This window comes from Schistocerca cancellata, chromosome 2, assembly GCF_023864275.1.
Source record: "Schistocerca cancellata isolate TAMUIC-IGC-003103 chromosome 2, iqSchCanc2.1, whole genome shotgun sequence".
NCBI lineage: Eukaryota > Metazoa > Arthropoda > Insecta > Orthoptera > Acrididae > Schistocerca > Schistocerca cancellata.
This window is the reverse complement of record NC_064627.1, coordinates 176,154,689-176,175,750: the sequence shown is the minus strand read 5'-3', so window position 1 is coordinate 176,175,750 and position 21,062 is coordinate 176,154,689. Positions and strand designations below refer to the sequence as shown.

The following is a 21,062-nucleotide window of genomic DNA, read 5'->3' as shown; positions in this document are numbered from 1 at the left end:
CTCTCTCATACCTCAAACATCAATGACCCCATCTGATTTACCCACTTATTTTAAGTGACTCCAATTTGCAGTACAGTAAATAATGCTCAAGGTCAGAGAGAAGGGAGAACAGGAGATTCTTCCGTAACCACGCGATTCAAAACCTTGGGTTCTACTCGTATTTTTGCTCAAACGCAAAGCCAAGTAATATATATAATTTTGGTTGGCTATATTTTACATCGACATTTCTTCGAACATCGTGAGTTATTTTTCTGTCTAATTAGCAAAATTAATCTGATACTTTTAGTGTCTCATTTACTAATCTAGTTTCCTGAGAACCACCTAATTCGACTACACTCCGTTACTCATGTCTTACTTTCGTTCATGTTCATACTACAACCTCTTTTCAAGACACTATCCCTTCCGTTGGAACAGCAATGCTTTTATTTCTTCAACTTTGAAGTTTTAATTCCCTTCCCAGATTTCTTAGTCATTTCCTTACGAAATGTCAACCCCGGCAGCAGTTGTTGTAGATATAATGCAGCGTTTGCTTTGTTTACTGTTGTCATTGCTCTACTTTGCGTCACCACCACTAGCACTGTTGTGAGTTATTCGTCGACTACGCAGTTCAACCACGCTCCGTGCCTCATGCTGTGCTCACCATTGGCTACCGGTAGACAATATCTGAGGCGTCGAATGCTGTAAACATCATTGGTCTTCAGCGATCTCGCATTCACCGGGTTCCTTGTTAGTCTGTAAGCAGCCCTCGGTAGTACACAGGCCGACGTGTCTTCACGGCTGTAGTTTCAGCGACCAGATCAGCAGTTCAGCTGCCTTAAGCCAGAGCCCACCAGCGCAATTAATTCGGCACCGGCTCCGAACGTGCGTCAGTCGGCGCGTAAATAAACCACAGGAGGAGTATTTTCCCGCCCACTGCCGGTAGCAATCGCGCAGTCTATGCTTTATGCCGCCTGCGACCTTCGTTTTATTTCCAGCTACGAGCACAATTTACGGCGCAGGCTATTTTTCGCGCGAGCGAGAAACGGACGTGAAACTATGCAGAGGCCGAGGTAAGTGCGAGTTGCCGCAAAGAAATACTGTTACGGGAAGCCTGGGGTGGAAATGAATTGCGGCGTAGGCGAGCCCGCGTCGATCACTCCCGTTTCAAAAGAATCGAAGACCGGTCGCTGGAAACCAGTCCTCATTAACGGGAGCACGAGTGTCTTTTTAGCTCGGCGGGGCAGCAAGAAGGCCGGGAATGACATGATTTAGCGCGTAATGAAGTTATACCGTACGATTACACTCTCCCAGGCAGCCTCTTTATCAGGCGGCGCCGCGCCGCGTAAGGCTGCTTGCTGCACTTTGCTATACCGAGACAGCACTCTCTTCAGCATCCATCCAAGTGGCTGTAGATACAAAACAAATACATTAGGATGGTAAGACTAACTATCCATTCGTAGAGGGCATGATGCTAGCCTCTGACATAGACAATAGTCGCTGTAACGATCGCATTAAACAGGGATAAAAAATTATTAAAAAGTGTTCCACAAGATTCACTCCTAGATCCACCATTGTTTCCCTTATATGTAAGTATTCTCAGTCATAGCAAGCAGACTTCGGTCTGTCTGCAGGTCACAGACTCTTATAATTAATCCCACGGTGATCGAATAACATTAGTTGGTGCATAAGATCGTAAGGTATGCCGGTTGCTATGGATTTATTTATCGATTCTCATTTTCTATTTGCCGGTAAGAGCCGGCCGTTGTGGCCGAGCGGTTCTAGGCGCTTCAGTCTGGAACCGCGCGACCGCTACGGTCGCAGGTTCGAATCCTGCCTCGGGCATGCATGTGTGTGATGTCCTTGGGTTAGTTAGGTTTAAGTAGTTCTAAGTTCTAGGGGACTGATGACCTCAGATGTTAAGTCCCATAGTGCTCAGAGCCTTTTGAACGGCTACTGTTTTCACCTACAGCCATTTGCGCCTCGCAGTCCCAAGCGTTGCCAGGTGTAACGATTTCCCTAAGTTGACTCTGCTGTAGGAATGTCTTAGTAGTTAACTTGATGCACCATGTGGCATTTTTTCACGTATCTCAGTATTTATGACCTCAATCTCTTGAACTGCATGTCGTACAACGATATATTAGTGTAGGTATATTCAGCAGTATATTTGGATACTGTGTACGAGATATGTTGCGAATAGAATAGCAAAAAAGTAATAAATTGAAATTTCGTGTATGATGGGGCAGTTTTTCATGCATCTCATTGCATATGACGTCTCCTGAAATATGATAGGTAGGTGGTTGTTACCTCAACAGCAAGGGATATGTATACGAAGTCTGGCTGAAATCGGTCCAGTGACTTAGGAGCAGATATGGAACACACACACATCCATTTTTGTAATGCGTATGGATTTCCAAGGTAACTCATTTTTCAGTAAAGCATTCGGTGTTGCTCCACGATCATCCTGCAGACAACTGTTCAACATATCTACACTTTTTGAATTGCAAGCGTCACAGCACCTGCATTCTCTCGCGAGGTTAGTAGCGAATAGAAGTATTAAAATTGTTCGTAATTACAAAATACAAAAATTGAACTTTATGAAAATTCACTTCAGCTCGAAAACGGATAAGAGTATTGTTATAAAAGTCATCGATTCATTATTGCAGAGTATCGTACAAATGATCCGTGGAAATGTAGCTAAGTAAAACAGAACAAGAGCAGAACATGGCATTGGCCCCTAACACATGTAAACCATATGTGGTGAGAAGAGCCATAAGATTGCGATTCTGTAAGTGTTCCGTAAATCTTTTATATACTTCGTGAACGACTGTTTAATTGTGGAATATTGGGCTATATTTATGAATAATTTATAGCTCTCATTTCCTAACTATGTTAAATTGAGACTGCGTGCTCATTAGGAACACTGAACGTGAAATACGTTCCTTTTCTGTTGACTGCTTGGCATTTATAATGCCGCATTTACATAATTCTCCTGTTGCCTATAGCCAGCAGATTATGGTAGTTTCAGTAACGATTAGAGAGAATTTTAATCGGTGTATCACGGAACGTGCACGCAACTTCGGCAACATTTAAGCACTGAGTTGGCGTTGGGTCGTGACCATACTGGCGGTCTGCTGTTAATTAGGAATTCGTGTGTGAATTGTAAATGGCGGTCACCTGCGTGATACCTGAGAAGGCGCATGTCCCTGCACACACGCAAGAACTTACAAAATAAATAATTGCTTATCTTTCACCTACTGTGAGCTTAATAAGTGGATTTCGCGATACCTAGACTGCCGCAGAATGGACGCAAATCTTGCAAACTTTCATTGAATCCTTTCTCCAGGATACTTACCTATATCAGAAGATTGACTGAGCCACGTTCAGTGTTAGGTATTTACACATGCAAGAATATTCCATTCTTATCACTGTGTTAGAGTGCTTTAATTTTCTTTCTCTATAGATGCGTTTCTTGTCAGACCATATGCTCCTTCAATTTCATAATTCTTACAAAGTGATTCAGCTGCCCCTACCGATTCGTTTTATGCAACCCGCACTATGAATCACGAGTTGTGTCCACACAGGCGGCAGCCACATAAACGATTATGTCCCCTCTCAGAACTTCCTGCGACTCTTAGCATACGGAAGTGTAGTGTATAAAACGCAAATTAGGATTGGTCATGAGTTACAGTGTATCTTTGGACCAACATATACCTTACTTCCGCTACACTTATCCAAGTGTCTCCAGTGTTTCTTTGTGTAATTAGTGGTGTAGTCATAAAGATTTAGAATGTCTGTAAGTTTATTCCGTTTACAGTACCTAATCTTTCGTAAATGGATCAAAGATTATATACCGGAAAGTTCCTTCTTCCACGCCCCACATTTTGATATCTCCTGTTAATTTTGTTGTTTCCGGTGCTGAAACACACTTTATAAGGCAACGTTTCTGAACTATTTACGAAAGATTAAGTACTAGAAACGGAGTAAAATTCTTTGAGGTCCAAAACCCTAATGACACAAAGCATAGTTGGAGACACTTGGGTAAATATGGCAGAAGAAAGGTATATCTTGGTACAAAAATATAGTGTAACACATAGCCAATCCTCATCTACGTTTTTTACCCTATGATTCCGTTTGCTAACAGACGCCCAAAGCTCTGAGGGAGAAGTTACATCGATTGCGTGGCTGTCGCCTGTCTGGTTACCGTTCCTGATACAGATGTAATGCAGGTTGCATAAAACGAATCAGCTGAATTACAATTTATGTTGCAAGTTCGTTCTAATTAATGCCACTGTATGGTTCCTCCAGGATATTTAAATTTACTGACTCGTCCTATCTTAATGACTTGTGTTTTTATGTACACTCCTGGAAATGGAAAAAAGAACACATTGACACGGTGTGTCAGACCCACCATACTTGCTCCGGACACTGCGAGAGGGCTGTACAAGCAATGATCACACGCACGGCACAGCGGACACACCAGGAACCGCGGTGTTGGCCGTCGAATGGCGCTAGCTGCGCAGCATTTGTGCACCGCCGCCGTCAGTGTCAGCCAGTTTGCCGTGGCATACGGAGCTCCATCGCAGTCTTTAACACTGGTAGCATGGCGCGACAGCGTGGACGTGAACCGTATGTGCAGTTGACGGACTTTGAGCGAGGGCGTATAGTGGGCATGCGGGAGGCCGGGTGGACGTACCGCCGAATTGCTCAACACGTGGGGCGTGAGGTCTCCACAGTACATCGATGTTGTCGCCAGTGGTCGGCGGAAGGTGCACGTGCCCGTCGACCTGGGACCGGACCGCAGCGACGCACGGATGCACGCCAAGACCGTAGGATCCTACGCAGTGCCGTAGGGGACCGCACCGCCACTTCCCAGCAAATTAGGGACACTGTTGCTCCTGGGGTATCGGCGAGGACCATTCGCAACCGTCTCCATGAAGCTGGGCTACGGTCCCGCACGCCGTTAGGCCGTCTTCCGCTCACGCCCCAACATCGTGCAGCCCGCCTCCAGTGGTGTCGCGACAGGCGTGAATGGAGGGACGAATGGAGACGTGTTGTCTTCAGCGATGAGAGTCGCTTCTGCCTTGGTGCCAATGATGGTCGTATGCGTGTTTGGCGCCGTGCAGGTGAGCGCCACAATCAGGACTGCATACGACCGAGGCACACAGGGCCAACACCCGGCATCATGGTGTGGGGAGCGATCTCCTACACTGGCCGTACACCACTGGTGATCGTCGAGGGGACACTGAATAGTGCACGGTACATCCAAACCGTCATCGAACCCATCGTTCTACCATTCCTAGACCGGCAAGGGAACGTGCTGTTCCAACAGGACAACGCACGTCCGCATGTATCCCGTGCCACCCAACGTGCTCTAGAAGGTGTAAATCAGCTACCCTGGCCAGCAAGATCTCCGGATCTGTCCCCCATTGAGCATGTTTGGGACTGGATGAAGCGTCGTCTCACGCGGTCTGCACGTCCAGCACGAACGCTGGTCCAACTGAGGCGCCAGGTGGAAATGGCATGGCAAGCCGTTCCACAGGACTACATCCAGCATCTCTACGATCGTCTTCATGGGAGAATAGCAGCCTGCATTGCTGCGAAAGGTGGATATACACTGTACTAGTGCCGACATTGTGCATGCTCTGTTGCCTGTGTCTATGTGCCTGTGGTTCTGTCAGTGTGATCATGTGATGTATCTGACCCCAGGAATGTGTCAATAAAGTTTCCCCTTCCTGGGACAATGAATTCACGGTGTTCTTATTTCAATTTCCAGGAGTGTATTTTGGTGCATTTTTTATACAGTATTTGACATAGATTTTGGTTTTTCAGCTGAATTTCTGAGGGGAGTTTTATTCGCTATTCTTTCCAGATACGGTAGTATTTATTTACTTTAATTAAAGTAAGTTTTGCTCTCCACTTCGAAGACGAGAGCAGGTTGTTCAAGATCCGACTCGTTTGTGAAGTTTTCTTAACTAAATCGCAAGCTAGTTGGTAGTGGGACGGAGGCGAAATCCCAATTGGATATATTTGAGAAGGAATTCCTCGTTGCACCACTTGCATTACAAGCATCGTAAATTTCCCGAAAAGATGGTCGGAACGGAGGGAGATAAAATATGATCATTATTCTCTCTTTACCGACATATAGCGCCATAGGTTTTTTCCTTCATTAATTTTTAGATGGCGAAATCCGGAAAATTTTGAATGTATCGCCTTTTTCCAATTTTGTTTTTCTTTGAGTGGGAAATTATAATCCCAGAATTCGTCTTACAGGTGAGGAAATCCCTCTAAAACCTGACCTGGGATTATTTCGTAGAAAGTAGATTTGATTGGCGTTTACCTAGTTTTTCTTTATTCCTCTGAATAAATTTTGGAGTAATAAAATTTACGATGGTTTAGTAGCAATGTAGCATCTCCGCCCTCCTTTAGCGTTGTAGTGTTAATCAGGCATACTTCCTACTGCACAGTAGGGAAAATTTCATTGGCACGGGCCAGCAGTGTATTCTTATTGACGCTACTTCTCTTTTGTTTATCTGTTTAAAACGTCTCACTATATTTTTTGGACACACGTAGCCTGTACTCTATCCGATGCCTCGTGATTTATTGGCCTCATATAAGTACGTCTTTGCTTTCAGCGTGTGTTCTAGGAATTTCAAGTTTCTCCGAAGAGGCAGGACGCTAAAGTGGAATGCGGGTGTTGTAGGTCCCGCCCCTGCTATTAAACTTGGGAAACTGGCGCCGAGCCACCGATATCAAGTGGTGAAGGGGTGAGGGGGCAGTGGAGTAGGAGGGGGTCCACGTGGCGCCGCTATTTTCCAATTAAAGTTCGTTGCGCACGAATTTAAAGAGGGCAGCTTCCACGCTTCCGTAGGAACCGCCTTAAAGATAGGCCGCACGAGAGACTCCTACGGGCTGCCGTAATCGCGTTAGGCGCTCGCGTATGCACTGTTCGTTGTTTCCCTCCCGCTCGTTCTTGTTCAAATGCACTACTGTCTGTAAAAAATTGAAGCGCCCAGAATTAATTGTCTGATAGCTCTAAAATCAGGCAATCACATAACAGTGGAACCACAATAAACGATTAAGATTCTAGAGGGAGTTGGCCTGCACGTAGGCTCAGCAGCGTCTTCTTTTGTTTTATGTGACGTCACGCTCAGTAGTTGCAGAGCCGTCAAACGAAGTGGAAACATGTAAGCAAGTGCTGATATGTTCAGTCGACGTCAAGGGTTCACTACTAGCATGCGAGTGATTTCGAACGGGGCCGAACGATTGGTCTCCAGGAAACGAGTTTGTCGTACCGAGACATTACGGCTCGTACAAGGCACGATGCGACGATAGTAATGCGTGTGTTGAACCAGCGCATAGAAGATGGGTATACATGGCAACTAGCCTGTACTGGAGCCTTCGATGTGACCACGGCGTGGGATGTTTGCCATCTTGTCCGCATGGGCGTAACCGACAAAACAGCTTCACCCAGTCCTGGTTCGACTTCAAAGGCTGAATGTGGGCAGCTTCTCGTCGATGGTTCCACGTCGTCTGCTGGCATGTATGACATCGCGTCGGTTTCCACAAACTAGGAACAACCAGGGCCTCAGGCAGCAATAGGCACGCGAACGCAGTCACTGGCGTGCCCAGTCCGCCGCTCGTGATCTAGTGGCTAGCGTTGCTGCCTCTGGATCACGGGGTCCCGGGTTCGATTCGCGGCCGGGTTGGGAATTTTTTCTGCCCGGGGCTTGGTCTCATCCTCAACCTCATCCTCATCCTCCTCCTCCTCCTCCTCCTCCTCCTCATCATCATCATCATCATCCTCATCATCATCATCACCATCACCATTCGTGACAGTGGCTAGACTGGATTGTGAAAAAAATTGGACTGTGTAAAAATTGGGACTTAGCATGGGAGCTGATGACCGTGCAGTTGAGCATCCTACAAAGCAAACATCATTATCACAGGAGTGCTCACAGTCAAAATGTCGTGTTTTCAGATAAGATCCACTTCAGCTTGTCCTACAGTGACACTACCGTGGGGAACGCAGTCGGGCAGAGGGCACTGTTAAGCTGCATAGCGGACAATCGCCAAGTGTGTTGCGTTGGGGCGCCATTGGGGCTATAACGTGCTGTCTCGCCTCCTACGCATTGAGGACAACCTGAACAGCAATCACAACATCTGGAAAGTGATAGAGCCTCAGATACTGCTCCCGTCCACCCTGTCTCCAGCCCCCATGCAGGCAACTCCTCAGGCCATATTTCAGCAGGACAATGCCTGGCCACGTGGGACGAATGTGTAAGTCTTCGAAGATTGAGGTTTACTTCGGAAAACGTGTTAAAAAGTTCTTCGCAAGACTGTACGTCTGAACCTCCTGCAATAAATTTATGGTCGTCCCAGTCTGTATTCTGTAGGTTAAAGTCGCCTCCAATTAACATTGCATGATCTGGTATTTCCGCGCTACTGACCGTAGACTATCTTTGAATGACTCTGAAACTGTCACAGTGGATTGGGTGGCCGGTAAAAATCCAACAGTTAACTTGCTTCCACCCTCCGCTCTGAAATTGTCACAGTGGATTGGGTGGCCGGTAAAAATCCAACAGTTAACTTGCTTCCACCCTGAGCTGTTATATGTGACCAGGTAACTTCGCTGTCACAATCAAATTCGACCTCAGTAGAGAGAATATTTTGGTCAGCTACCGTGAACACTTCCCCTCATGTGGCATCTAATCTGTCTTTCCGGGCCGGCCGGTGTGGCTGTGCGGTTCTGGGCGCTTCAGACTGGAACCGCGTGACCGCTACGGTCGCAGGTTCGAATCCTGCCTGGGGCATGGATGTGTGTAAGGTCCTTAGGTTAGTTAGGTTTAAGTAGTTCTAAGTTCTAGAGGACTTATGACCTCAGATGTTGAGCCCATAGTGCTCAGAGCCATTTTTTTGTCTTTCCGGTATACGTTTCATGGCACGCTGAATATCTCAGGGCTTTCTACTTCGGGTTTCAGCCAGCTTTCGGTCCAGAGAATAAGTTGAGAAACAGGAAATTTCCTGGAGGGCAGCAAATTCGGGAAAACGCTGGGGAGAAAATTTTCGTTTCACAGAGTATCAGGGCGAGCTCTGAGAAGGAAATGAGCGTCGATGGGTGTAGTGGGCGCCGGGAATCGAACTCGCGTATAAACAGCGGCGTGAGACCTATAGTAGTTCACAGTCTCGTTGGAGTCTAGTCAGCGAGTAAACATACAGCAAAATTGGCAGCACCTGAAGAAAATTGCTGGGCCGGTCATCGAAATGTTGTGCAGAAAATGGAAACAGCAACTTGTCACACCACTCAGAATGACGCCATTAAACATTTCTCCTTTCTGACGTTGTTGCCATTAGCAACCCCAACAACAGCGATACCCATGATATAGACATACACTACTGGCCATTAAAATTGCTACACCAAGAAGAAATGCAGATGATAAACGGGTATTCATTGGACAAATATATTATACTTGAACTGACATGTGATTACATTTTCACGCAATTTGGGTGCATAGATCCTGAGAAATCAGTACCCAGAACAACCACCTCTGGCCGTAATAACGGACGGCCTTGATACGCCTGGGCATTGAGTCAAACAGAGCTTGGATGGCGTGTACAGGTACAGCTGCTCATGCAGCTTCAACACGATACCACAGTTCATCAAGAGTAGTGACTGGCGTATTGTGACGAGCCAGTTGCTTGGCCATCATTGACCAGACGTTTTCAATTGGGGAGATATCTGGAGAATGTGCTGGCCAGGGCAGCAGTCGAACATTTTCTGTATCCAGAAAGGCCCGCACAGGACCTGCAACATGCGGTCGTGCGTTATCCTGCTGAAATGTAGGGTTTCGCAGGGATCGAATGAAGAGTAGAGCCACGGGTCGTAACACATCTGAAATGTAACGTCCACTGTTCAAAGTGCCGTCAATGCGAACAAGAGGTGACCGAGACGTGTAACCAATGGCACCCCATTGGCACGCCGGGTGATACGCCAGTATGGCGATGACGAATACACGCTTCCAATGTGCGTTCACCGCGATGTCGCCAAACACGGATGCGACCATCATGATGCTGTAAACCGAACCTGGATTCATCCGAAAAAATGACGTTTTGCCATTCGTCCACCCAGGTTCGTCGTTGAGTACATCATCGCAGGCTCTCCTGTGTGTGATGCAGCAGCGTCAAGGGTAACCGCAGCCACGGTCTCCGAGCTGATAGTCAATGCTGCTGCAAACGTCGTCGAACTGTTCGTGCAGATGGTTGTCGTCTTGCAAACGTCCCCACCTGTTGACTCAGGGATCGAGACGTGGCTGCACGATCCGTTACAGCTATGCGGATAAGATGCCTGTCATCTCGACTGCTAGTGATACGAGGCCGTTAGGATCCACACGGCGTTCCGTATTACCCTCCTGAACCCACCGATTCCATATTCTGCTAACAGTCATTGGATCTCGACCAACGCGAGCGGCAATGTCGCGATACGATAAACCGCCATCGCGATAGGCTACAATCCGACCTTTATCAAAGTCGGAAACGTGATGGTACGCATTTCTTCTCCTTACACGAGGCATCACAACAACGTTTCACCAGGCAACGCCGGTTAACTGCTGTTTATGTATGAGAAATCGGTTGGAAGCTTTCCTCATGTTAGCACGTTGTAGGTGTCGCCACCGGCGCCAACCTTGTGTGAATGCTCTGAAAAGCTTATCATTTGCATATCACAGCACCTTCTTCGTGTCGGCTAAATTTCGCGTCTGTAGCACGTCATCTTCGTGGTGTAGCAATTTTAATGGCCAGTAGTGTATTTCTTTTCTCCTGATGTGTATTGCCTCCTTCGGAAGCGTATCGGCAGTCCGTAGTGTATGTATCAGTGCTGGGCGCGCATCTGACGGGCGCTGAGTGTGTGTTGTTTGGCAGCGAGGAGGCAGCAGAGTCGCTGACGTCGATGCCTCAATGGGCGGCCGCTTTGTGGCCGGCCTTATCGACAGGCGGAGCTTTCAGACCCGAGCGGCGTGCGGTCTCCATCCCGGGCCCCTTGGCCTTTCGCAGCCCTGCCAAACGGTTTGATCACCTGCCTGTCAATAGCTGCCCCCACCCACCGCCGCTGCCACGAGAGCGACGCGCTTTTTCACTCTGCCTGCCAGCTGCCTCTGTGTGTGTGTGTGTGTGTGTGTGTGTGTGAGAGAGAGAGAGAGAGAGAGAGAGAGAGAGAGAGAGAGAGAGCAACACAGCACCTGCTGCTTCTCTTACTTCCGTTCGCAGCAGCACAGAGCAGAGGAAATTAAAAGTGACGGTTGCTTTCTGTTGAGTCAATCTGACATCACCTTACGTAGCCTTGTATGAAGACCTCAGTCTGTCCTACGGCACTACACACACATACGCAAGTAAAGAGGCCCGTGTCCGCGGAGGAAGAATACCCTTTCCGACCGGCGACTGCACCCATCCCGTGGGACTGCCCGACCAACAATATCATACGACATTTACATTTACGAAACCACTAACAGTCAGTATGTGATATAATTATCCACCGAATTTAAAAATTTAATATGCGATAACCTTCACAGTAATTGCAACAGTACCGCACTGACATATGCCGTGCATCCCAACGGAGGCGTATTGAACACCTATGGTGAGCAAGATGTATGAGACAGGTGAAATTCCCTTGGACTTCAAGAAGAATATGATAATTCCAATCGCAAAGAAAGAAGGTGGTGACATATATGAAAATTACCGAACTATCAGTTTAATAAGTCACAGCTGCAAAATACTAATGCAAATTCTTTACAGACGAATGGAAAAACTGGTAGAAGCCGACCTCGGGGAAGATCAGTTTGGATTCCGTACAAATGTTGGAACTCGTGAGGCAATACTGAGCCTATAACTTATCTTAGAAGATAGATTAAGGAAAGGCAAACCTACGTTTCTAGCATTTGTAGACTTAGAGAAAGCTTTTGACAATGTTGACTGGAATACTCTCTTTCAAATTCTGAAGGTGGCAGGGTACAATACAGGGAGCGAAAGGCTATTTACAATTTGTACCTAACCAGATGGCAGTAATAAGAGTCGAGGGACATTAAAGGGAAGCAGTGGTTGGAAAGGGGGTGAGGCAGGGTTGTGCCTCTCCCCGATGTTATTCAATCTGTATATTGAGCAAGCAATAAAGGAAACAAAAGAAAATTTCGGAGTAGGTATTAAAATCCATGGAGAAGAAATAAAAACTTTGAGGTTCGCCGATGACATTGTAATTCTGTCAGAAACAGCAAAGGACTTGGAAGAGCAGTTGAACGCAATGGACAGTGTCTTGAAAGGAGGGTTTCAGATGAACATCAACAAAAGCAAAACGGGGATAATGGAATGTAGTCGTATTAAGTCAGGTGATGCTGAGGGAATTAGATTAGGAAATGAGACACTTTGAATAGTAAAGGAGGTTTGCTATTTGGCGAGCAAAATAACTGATGATGGTCGAAGTAGAGAGGATATAAAATGTAGAGTGACAATGGCAAGGAAAGCGTTTCTGAAGAAGAGAAATTTGTTGACATCGGTATTGATTTAAGTGTTAGGAAGTCGTTTCTGAAAGTATTTGTATGGAGTGTAACCATGTATGGAAGTGAAACGTGGACGATAAATAGTTTAGACAAAAAGCGAATAGAAGCTTTCGAAATGTGGTGCTACAGAATAATGCTGAAGATTAGATAGGTAGATCACATAACTAATCAGGAAGTATTGAATAGAATTGGGGAGAAGAGGAGTTTGTGGCACAACTTTTCTAGAAGAAGGGATCGGTTGGTAGGAATGTTCTGAGGCATCAAGGGATCACCAATTTAGTACTGGAGGGCAGCGTGGAGGGTAAAAATCGTAGAGGGAGACCAAGAGATGAGTACACTAAGCAGATGCAGAAGGATGTAGGCTGCAGTAGGTACTGGGAGATGAAGCAGCTTGCACAGGATAGAGTAGCATGGAGAGCTGCATCAAACCAGTCTCAGGACTGAAGACCACAACAACAACAACAACATGAAAAGCTATGAGTTTCCCGTTCATCGGAAAACAAAAATCAATGTATACAGGGTGGTCCATTGATCGTGACCGGGCCAAATATCTCATGAAATAAGCGTCAAACGAAAAAACTACGAAGAACGAAACTTGTCTAGCTTGAAGGGGGCTCTATGGTTGGCCCGCTGGATGGCGCTGCCATAGGTCAAACGGATATCATCTGCGTTTTTTTTTTAATAGGAACCCCCATTTTTTATTACATATTCGTGTAGCACGTAAAGAAATAATAATGTTTTAGTTGGAACACTTTTTTCGCTTTGTGATAGATGGCGATGTAATAGTCACAAACACATGGTTCACAATTTTAGACGAACAGTTGGTAACAGGTAGGTTTTTTTAAATTAAAATACAGAACGTAGGTACGTTTGAACATTTTATTTCGATTTCTGTTGCCGTCCAGTGTACCGCATTGGCATCCGTTTGTCAAAAATCTTTTTAGTCAGCCACATATGTGATAAGATAAAAACATCGGACGAACATTTTGCTATCCACAGAAGTCAACACGCTAATACCGTACATCACCGTCTATGGCTTTTATAATCGCCTCAGTTCGGCGAGGAAGGCAGTCCAGTAATTTCTTCAGATATATCACATCCAGCAGAAGCCACTCATTAACGATCCGATATCATAGAATTGCTAAATTGCATACATTTTGACTTCTGCGCTACACCCGCTGTTCCAGTAGTCAGACATTTTATTTGGGGGTCAGCTCGCGTGATTTAGCGGACCATTCAGTGGACGACAAAAAGTGTTCGTCTAACCAAGCACGTAATAATACTAGGTAACAATTTCACCTTCATATTCATTGCCACTTTATACAACCAATGTTTAAGCATTAAAATTCCTAAGATTGTATTGTGGCAAACAACATCGAATTTTACTTCGGTCCTTGCTAGAACATGATAGTAATATTTAAAAGAATAACACTTCCTAATATTTTGTAGAACATTAGTAAGTATTATCCTTTTTAAAACTAAATTAAATAGTAGTGACGAAAGCAATATCCATTTTGGAATTATTGGCGTCGGAGTGAAGCGTCTAGGCTGGTTCATCATATGCATGGTACGAACTGTAAGCATTTGAGAATCGATACGGCGGGACCGGAGTAGTGCGCTGACGTCAATAGATGTCGTCTCAAAAGGAACTTTGTGCTTGACGTGGACAGCACTTGAGCAATGTCTCAGCCATTCTTCACAATAAAGGCATCGTGAAGACGCTCATAATGAGCTTGGAGGGAAGTCATCGATCGCAAATAATTTCGCCTGGTAACACACACACACACACACACACACACACACACACACACACACCGACGGTTCAGCGCCGTCTGCTGAAGACTACTTCGTACAGTGAGAGAGGGGCCCTGACAGTAGGCAGCGCTGCTGCCATCTGTCAACTGTGGACCTCAAAAGGCTGCAGGCGATACCAAACCTACGTGTCTGATATACAATGACGGATCTAAATAGATTGAAGGAATAGGATTTCGATGCCTCTGTCCCACTATGGAAACTGGATCTTTGTACAAGCTTGCACATGAAATGAGCAGACATTCAGGTAGGCATCGCCTAACATGAGCAATATTCTGATAATAATATATTCACGCAGCACCCTCAAAAGACTAGGGCATCTACTTTGGAGCTTTAAAAGTAACTATTACCTCTTCGATGTACAAGGAACTAACCTGTCAGTGTAGCCATCAATACAAAAAGTGCAGCATCTCGGGGCCAAAAGGCATTCCTGAATTATAAAAAACGGAATAGGTGACCATTTTACAAAGAGTAGTATCACAGAAGGGATACCTTTTTTCGTAAGTCTACCTTATATAGATTTTCTTACTACTGTAACTAAAGGTCCATTCGATGATGGTACCGATGTGAGAAACCTCTCAGAATACAAGGGCAAAACTTGGCAAACATTCAACCATTCATTCCTGAAGGAACACGATATTCAAAGTTAAAACTTTCTCGTCGTCATGCAACACCAATAACAACAATGCGAAATGGACACGAATGATATCCTGCACATCTATACAGAATGAGCGTTTTAACTTCTCTTTAATGTTACAATTGATTATTTCTGCACAGTGTTGCTCTCTAGTCCTATTGGTTATTTATTTCAAATGATGAACCCTATAACACTCACTACGGTTGAAATACGACTGACAGTTATGAGAATCTTCGCTATAAGACTGTTATATTACACAAAAAAGAAAATCATAATAAAAATGAGATAATTTACTTGTGTCTGTTATTCAGAGTGATGATATTAAATTCAGAAAGAATGAGATGTATCGACGTTTGACTGTAAGCATAACAAACAAATGTGTGCTGTGGTAGTGCCATGTAAAACAACAAGGGGTGCAAGCCCCGTCCATAAAAAGCACGCCCACACCACAACACCACCGCTTCCGAATTTTACTGTTGACACTACACACGCTGGCAGATGACGTTCACCGGGCATTCGTCATACCCACACCCAGCCATGGATCGCCACATTGTGTTCCGTGCTTCGTCACTCAACACAACGTTTTTCTACTGTTCAATCGTCCAATGTTTACGCTCCTTACACCAAGGGGGGCGTCGTTTGGCATTTACCGGCGTGATGTGTGGCTCATGAGCAGCCGCTTGACCATAAAATCCAAGTTTTCTCACCTCCCGCCTAACTGCCAGTATTTGCAGTGGATCCTGACGCAGTCTGGAATTCCTATGTGGTGATCCGGATAGATGTCTGCCTATTACACATTATGACAATATTCAACTGTTGGCGGTCCCTGACATTCAACAGACGAGGTCGGCCTGTCCGCTTTAGTGCTCTACGTATCGCTTCACGTTTCCACTTCACGATCACATCGGAAACAGTGGACCTAGGGGTGTTTAGGAGTGTGGAAATCTCGCGCACAGACGTATGACACAAGTGACACCCAATCACCTGACCACGTTCGAGGTCCCTGTGATCGGCGGAACGCCCCATTCTGCTGTTTCACGATGTCTAATGACTACTGAGGTCGCTGATAGCGAGTACCTGGCAGTAGATGGCAGCACAATGTACCTAATATGAAAAACATGTTTTTGGGGGTGTCCGGATACTTTTGATCACAAATCGTATATCATTTGTCTCACATTTAGAGGTGCACCCTCCAGGAGCTCTTTCAACACATGATCCACGAAGACACGCTATCTCAGTCCATTGAGGTGGAATAGGAGACTGTATGGTCCAATTAATCTATGACTATTGTGGTACCAAGGCTGTGATGCTTGGCAAATGAATCGATTTGTTTCCGAGCAGACCTCATAGCCAACCATCCGTACACGGAGCAGTTTTGATCGTCAGTACACAGTCCCAGTCAGAGGCCCTGACACAACAGCTTGCGTCATCATCACTAACAGAGTGTCCCGTAACACTACAAGTTGACTTCAGACCAATGTTCCTAGTCGAAATACATTTAATTTGATGTTCTCCACCTTATGCATTAATTTCAACGAATAGTTTCGGAACACCCTGTATATACTTTTCGAAAGGGAATTCAAAAGTTCAGGGACAAGAAATCAAAACTGTGACGATTTCCGACGACGTAATTTTGTCATTAAACGGTAATGTACTTGGAGGGCGAGTTGTACAGAACTGATAATGTTTTGAAAAGACAGAACTGACAATGTTTTGAAAAGAGGTTACAAGATGAACATCAACAAAAGTAAAACAAGGGTGAGGGAATGTAGTTAAGTTAAATCAAATAATGCAAATAGAAGTAGACGAAGTAGAAGTGCGGCACTAAAAGTAGTCGCCGAGTTTTGCTAGTTGAGCAGAAAAATACCTGACGATGGCGGATGTACAGAGGATGTATAATGCGGGCTGGCAATAGAAAAGCTTTTTGAAAAAGAGAAATGCCTTAACATCGAACATAAATTTAAATGCTAATAAGTGTCATGAATATATCCTTCAGTATGAAATGTGGAAGATAAGCAGAGCAAATAAGATAAGAATAGAGCATTTTGAAATGTGACGACACAGAAAGAATGTAGAAAATTAGTCAGGCAGCTCTATTAACCAAAAAGAGGAGAAACTGACTTTAATTTAAGATTACGAAATTTGTGGTAGAACTTGAATAAAAGTAGGGTTTGGTTCGTAGGACACATCCTGAGGCATCAGGGAACTGTCTGTCTGGTATAAACGGAGGGAAGTGCGGTGTGCCGGGGTGGTGGGGAGGAGTGGAGGGGGGGGGGTGAAGAGGGTAAAATTGTAGGAGATCAAAGCTTTTATAGAGTAAGCAGACCCAAGTGGATGTAAGCTGTAGTAGTAATGCAGAGATGAAGAGGCTTGCACACGATAGAACAGCTTGGATTGCTGCATCAAACCACTCTTCGGAATGAGAACCCTAACAACTGCAACAAGAATGGCATAAATCGGTAAAAAATTATCTTTTATTAATTTTAGATGAAGTTTCACTAAAGGTAAATTGTAATCAGAGATGATGTCGATGCTTCCTTTGGTCTGGGGTGATGCTGGTGGTGCTTGTTCATGACGGATGGGAAACAATGAGTTCTGCCGTCGGGGCCCTGTGGTACTGCAGGACGCATCTAACAGGGCAAAGGGGGGAGAAAAATTAAGGATGGGGTGATGCGGAACGTTAATGAGTGGTTCTAGCGGGATTTCATCGTTGAGTATTGTGTAGTTGGAGTAGGATGAAGTTCCGATGAGAGAGGGTGATAATGCGACGACAACACGATGCCAAGACTGGTCTTGTATGCTCCACTGCGGCGAAATTGTGCATTCGAGTCGGCTGCACAGTACATACAGTGCCAGTAATATTGGCAACCGCAGGCTGATCTGGACGTGAGTAGGAACACTTTTGCTGTGTCCGCGAAGGTACTTGCTATTTGCAGTGGTGTAGCGGGCTGCTTACGACTCGATAGGTTATGAGTGCACCTCGCGAACAACGCCTTTCGGCTGTATACAACAGCGACCTGATATCGGAACATCACTGCAGCAGAGAGAGTTAAATGGGGCACTTGCTTCCTCGTGCGCTGGCTGCTGCTCGAGCTCTTGCTTCTGACAAGCCGCCGGCCGTAATAGCCGCTAAGTAACTGCTGGCACAGAGCAACTCCTTTTTTTCATATACCGTGTCCGACAAAGGCAGGCAAGCGTACAAAGGCCTTTTTAAAGGCGCCCGGAGCTCCAGCACTCTGACGAGGCAGAACCGCGCCTTACGGGAGAAAGGATGGGCAATCGACCCACCTGTCCGCCTCTCTTAGTCGGAAACACTCCCTCCCAGACCGGAATACGAAATGCGTCTTCAGCTGTTAGGGAAGAGTGTTTCCAAACGCGTCACTTCCCATTACCCGTGATTCAAAGTGTTTTGTTTCTCATGAATTACCGCCAGGAAATAAGTAGTCGGACGAGTATTCAAGAAACATCGGATCGCCTACTGGGAACGTCTGTAGCGTAAAAAAGATGTTTCTTTCATTTACAGTTGCGCTAACCTTCTCTCCAAGGAATAAGTAACATAAACAACACAGACCAGGATCCGCTGTGATCAAGTGCCATAGTTTAGGCGAAATAACCTTTTTTTTTCTCAAAGCTTTCGGTACGAAGTACAAAAAAAAAGGCAAATATGGAATGCTTCGATTTGTCTAAGTTACTCTGGCCTTCACGTATTTTGAAGTGTGACAGTGGAGCATCAAATCACAAATTGGATTCAGAAGTGGAAATTAAAACATCTATTTGACATCCTCTGGTGGATAAAGACTAGGGTGACAGTTATTGAACTATACGTCGTAACTTCTAAATGGTTTGCTTTAGGTCGTTCAAACTGTACGGTTGGCCGCGGGCCACGATGGGAATTAGTATGATTTAATTCAGCGACCTAGGCGCTTCAGTCTGAAACCGCGCGACCGCTACGGTCGCAGGTTCGAATCCTGCCTCGGGCATGGATGTGTGTGATGTCCTTAGGTTAGTTAGGTTTAAGTAGTTCTAAGTTCTAGGGGACTGATGACCTCCGATGTTAAGTCCCATAGTGCTCAGAGCCATTTGAACCATTTGAAGATCAGCGACGAAGCCCACTTTCATTCGGATGGATTCGTCAATAAGCAAAATTCGAGCATTTGGGGGACTCAGAATCCGCATTTCGCGGTCGAGAAGTCTCTTCACCCTCAACGAGTGACTGTGGTGTGCAATGTCCAGTCACGGAATAATCGGTGCGATATACCTTAATGGCACGGGTACTACCGAACTTTACATGAAGTTTTTGGAAGATGATTTCACCCCAGTTATCCGAAGTGACCGTGATTTCGGCAAGTCGGAGCTTGACCCCATCGAAGCAGGGAAGTGTTTGATGTCCTGGAGGAGCATTTTGGGGACCGCATTGTGGCTTTGGGGTACCCAGAGGCTACCGACATGGGCCACGATTGGCTACCATATTCTCCGGATCGGAACACATGCGGTTCCTTTTTGTAGGAGCATATTAAAGACAAAGTGTACAGTAATAACTCCAAAACCATTGCTGAGCTGAAAACAGCCATTCAAGATGTCATCGACAACATCGATGTTCCGACGCTTTAGCGGGTCACGCAGAATTTTGTTATTCTGTGGGCGCCACATCGTCGCCAATGATGGCAGGTATATAGAATTTGTCGTAACCTAAATCCGAGTATCTGTATTGACGTTTACATGTTGAATTAAGTGTGAGCACGGTGTGGTTTGTAACTAATTTACATTTTTTTCATATAATTCAATAATTTCCATCCTGTATGTAGACTATACGTTTCGTGACAAGTAGTAGTACTGGTTCTGCGATTTTTGTAGTGCTGCCCACCCGTTAGAATGTCGTCACTGTCTTTTCTTGTCTCTTGAAATCCGGCAAGAACTTGTCAGGTCCATCTACCATCCATTCCACATGTGCAGACGAACTCCGCAAGCCGCCGAACGGTGCATAGCGGAGAGTACCTTGTACCGCTGTTGGCAATTCCTTTCCTGTTGCTCTCGCAAATGGAGCGAGGGAAAAACGGCTGTCTGGGAAAGAGCCCAGATTTTTCTGACCTTGTCTTCGCTGTCCTTATGTGAGATGTATGTTGGTGACAGTAGGATCGTTCTACAGCCTGACTTAATAATAATGTTTCGCGAAAAGAAGGCGTTCTCCCCTCCAGGGATTCCAATTTGAGTTCATCGGGTATATCCTTGGTACGCGTTTGTTGATCCCGTCGGTAACAACTCTAGTAGAACTTCTCCGTTGTCTTACTTCAATCTACATCTACATCTGCATGGTTACTCTGCAGTTCACACTTAAGTGCCTGGAAGATGGTTCATCGAACCATTTTCATACTACTTCTCTACCATTCCACTCTCGAATGGCGCGTGGGAAAAAGGAACACCTAAATCTATCCGTCGAGCTCAGATTTCTCTTATTTTATTATGGTGATCATTTTTCCCTACGTAGTTGGGTGTCAACAAAATATTTACGCATACGGAAGAGAAAGTTGGTGATTGAAATTTCGTAAATAGATCTCGCCGCAAATAAAACCGCCTTTGTTTCAGTGACTGCCAAGCCAACTCGCGTATCATAGTAGTGACACTCTCACCCTTATTGCGTGATAACACGAAACGAGCTGCCCTTCTTTGCACTTTTTTCGATGTCCTCCGTCAATCCTATCTGGTAGGGATCCCATACCGCACAGCAATATTCCAGCAGAGGACGGACAAGTATAATGTAGGCTGTCTCTTTAGTGGGTTTGTCGCATCTTCTAAGTGTTCTGCCAACAAAGCGCAGTCTTCGATTCGCCTTCCCCACAATATTATCTATGTGGTAGCGTTATCAAAGACCAGAGCAGTTCTCAAGAATGAATCACATAACTGTTTGCATCTTCATTTATGTAGGAGATATAAGTAGTGTTGTGAAATCGTATGAACTTTTTTCAGACACCCTGCATTTTACTTCTATATTATAGTACGTATCTCGGAGCTACAAATTTTCTTCTTCTTGTTCTGATGTTTTTCACTTCTATTGCTTGGAAGCGTTCAGTCCTCCTCTTCTAATTTCCTTCCTA

General features: G+C 45.4%; 1 protein-coding gene across 1 annotated transcript in view; it reads left to right on the top strand.

The window, feature by feature from the left end:
• Positions 1-1,035: 1,035 nt before the first annotated feature.
• Positions 1,036-21,062, top strand: part of LOC126152233 (spermatogenesis-associated protein 13) — a 142,888-nt gene continuing 122,861 nt past the window's right edge. The window contains exon 1 of the mRNA XM_049915994.1: positions 1,036-1,049. Coding sequence (XP_049771951.1) covers positions 1,036-1,049 — 14 coding nt within the window. The remainder of the gene's footprint in view (positions 1,050-21,062) is intronic.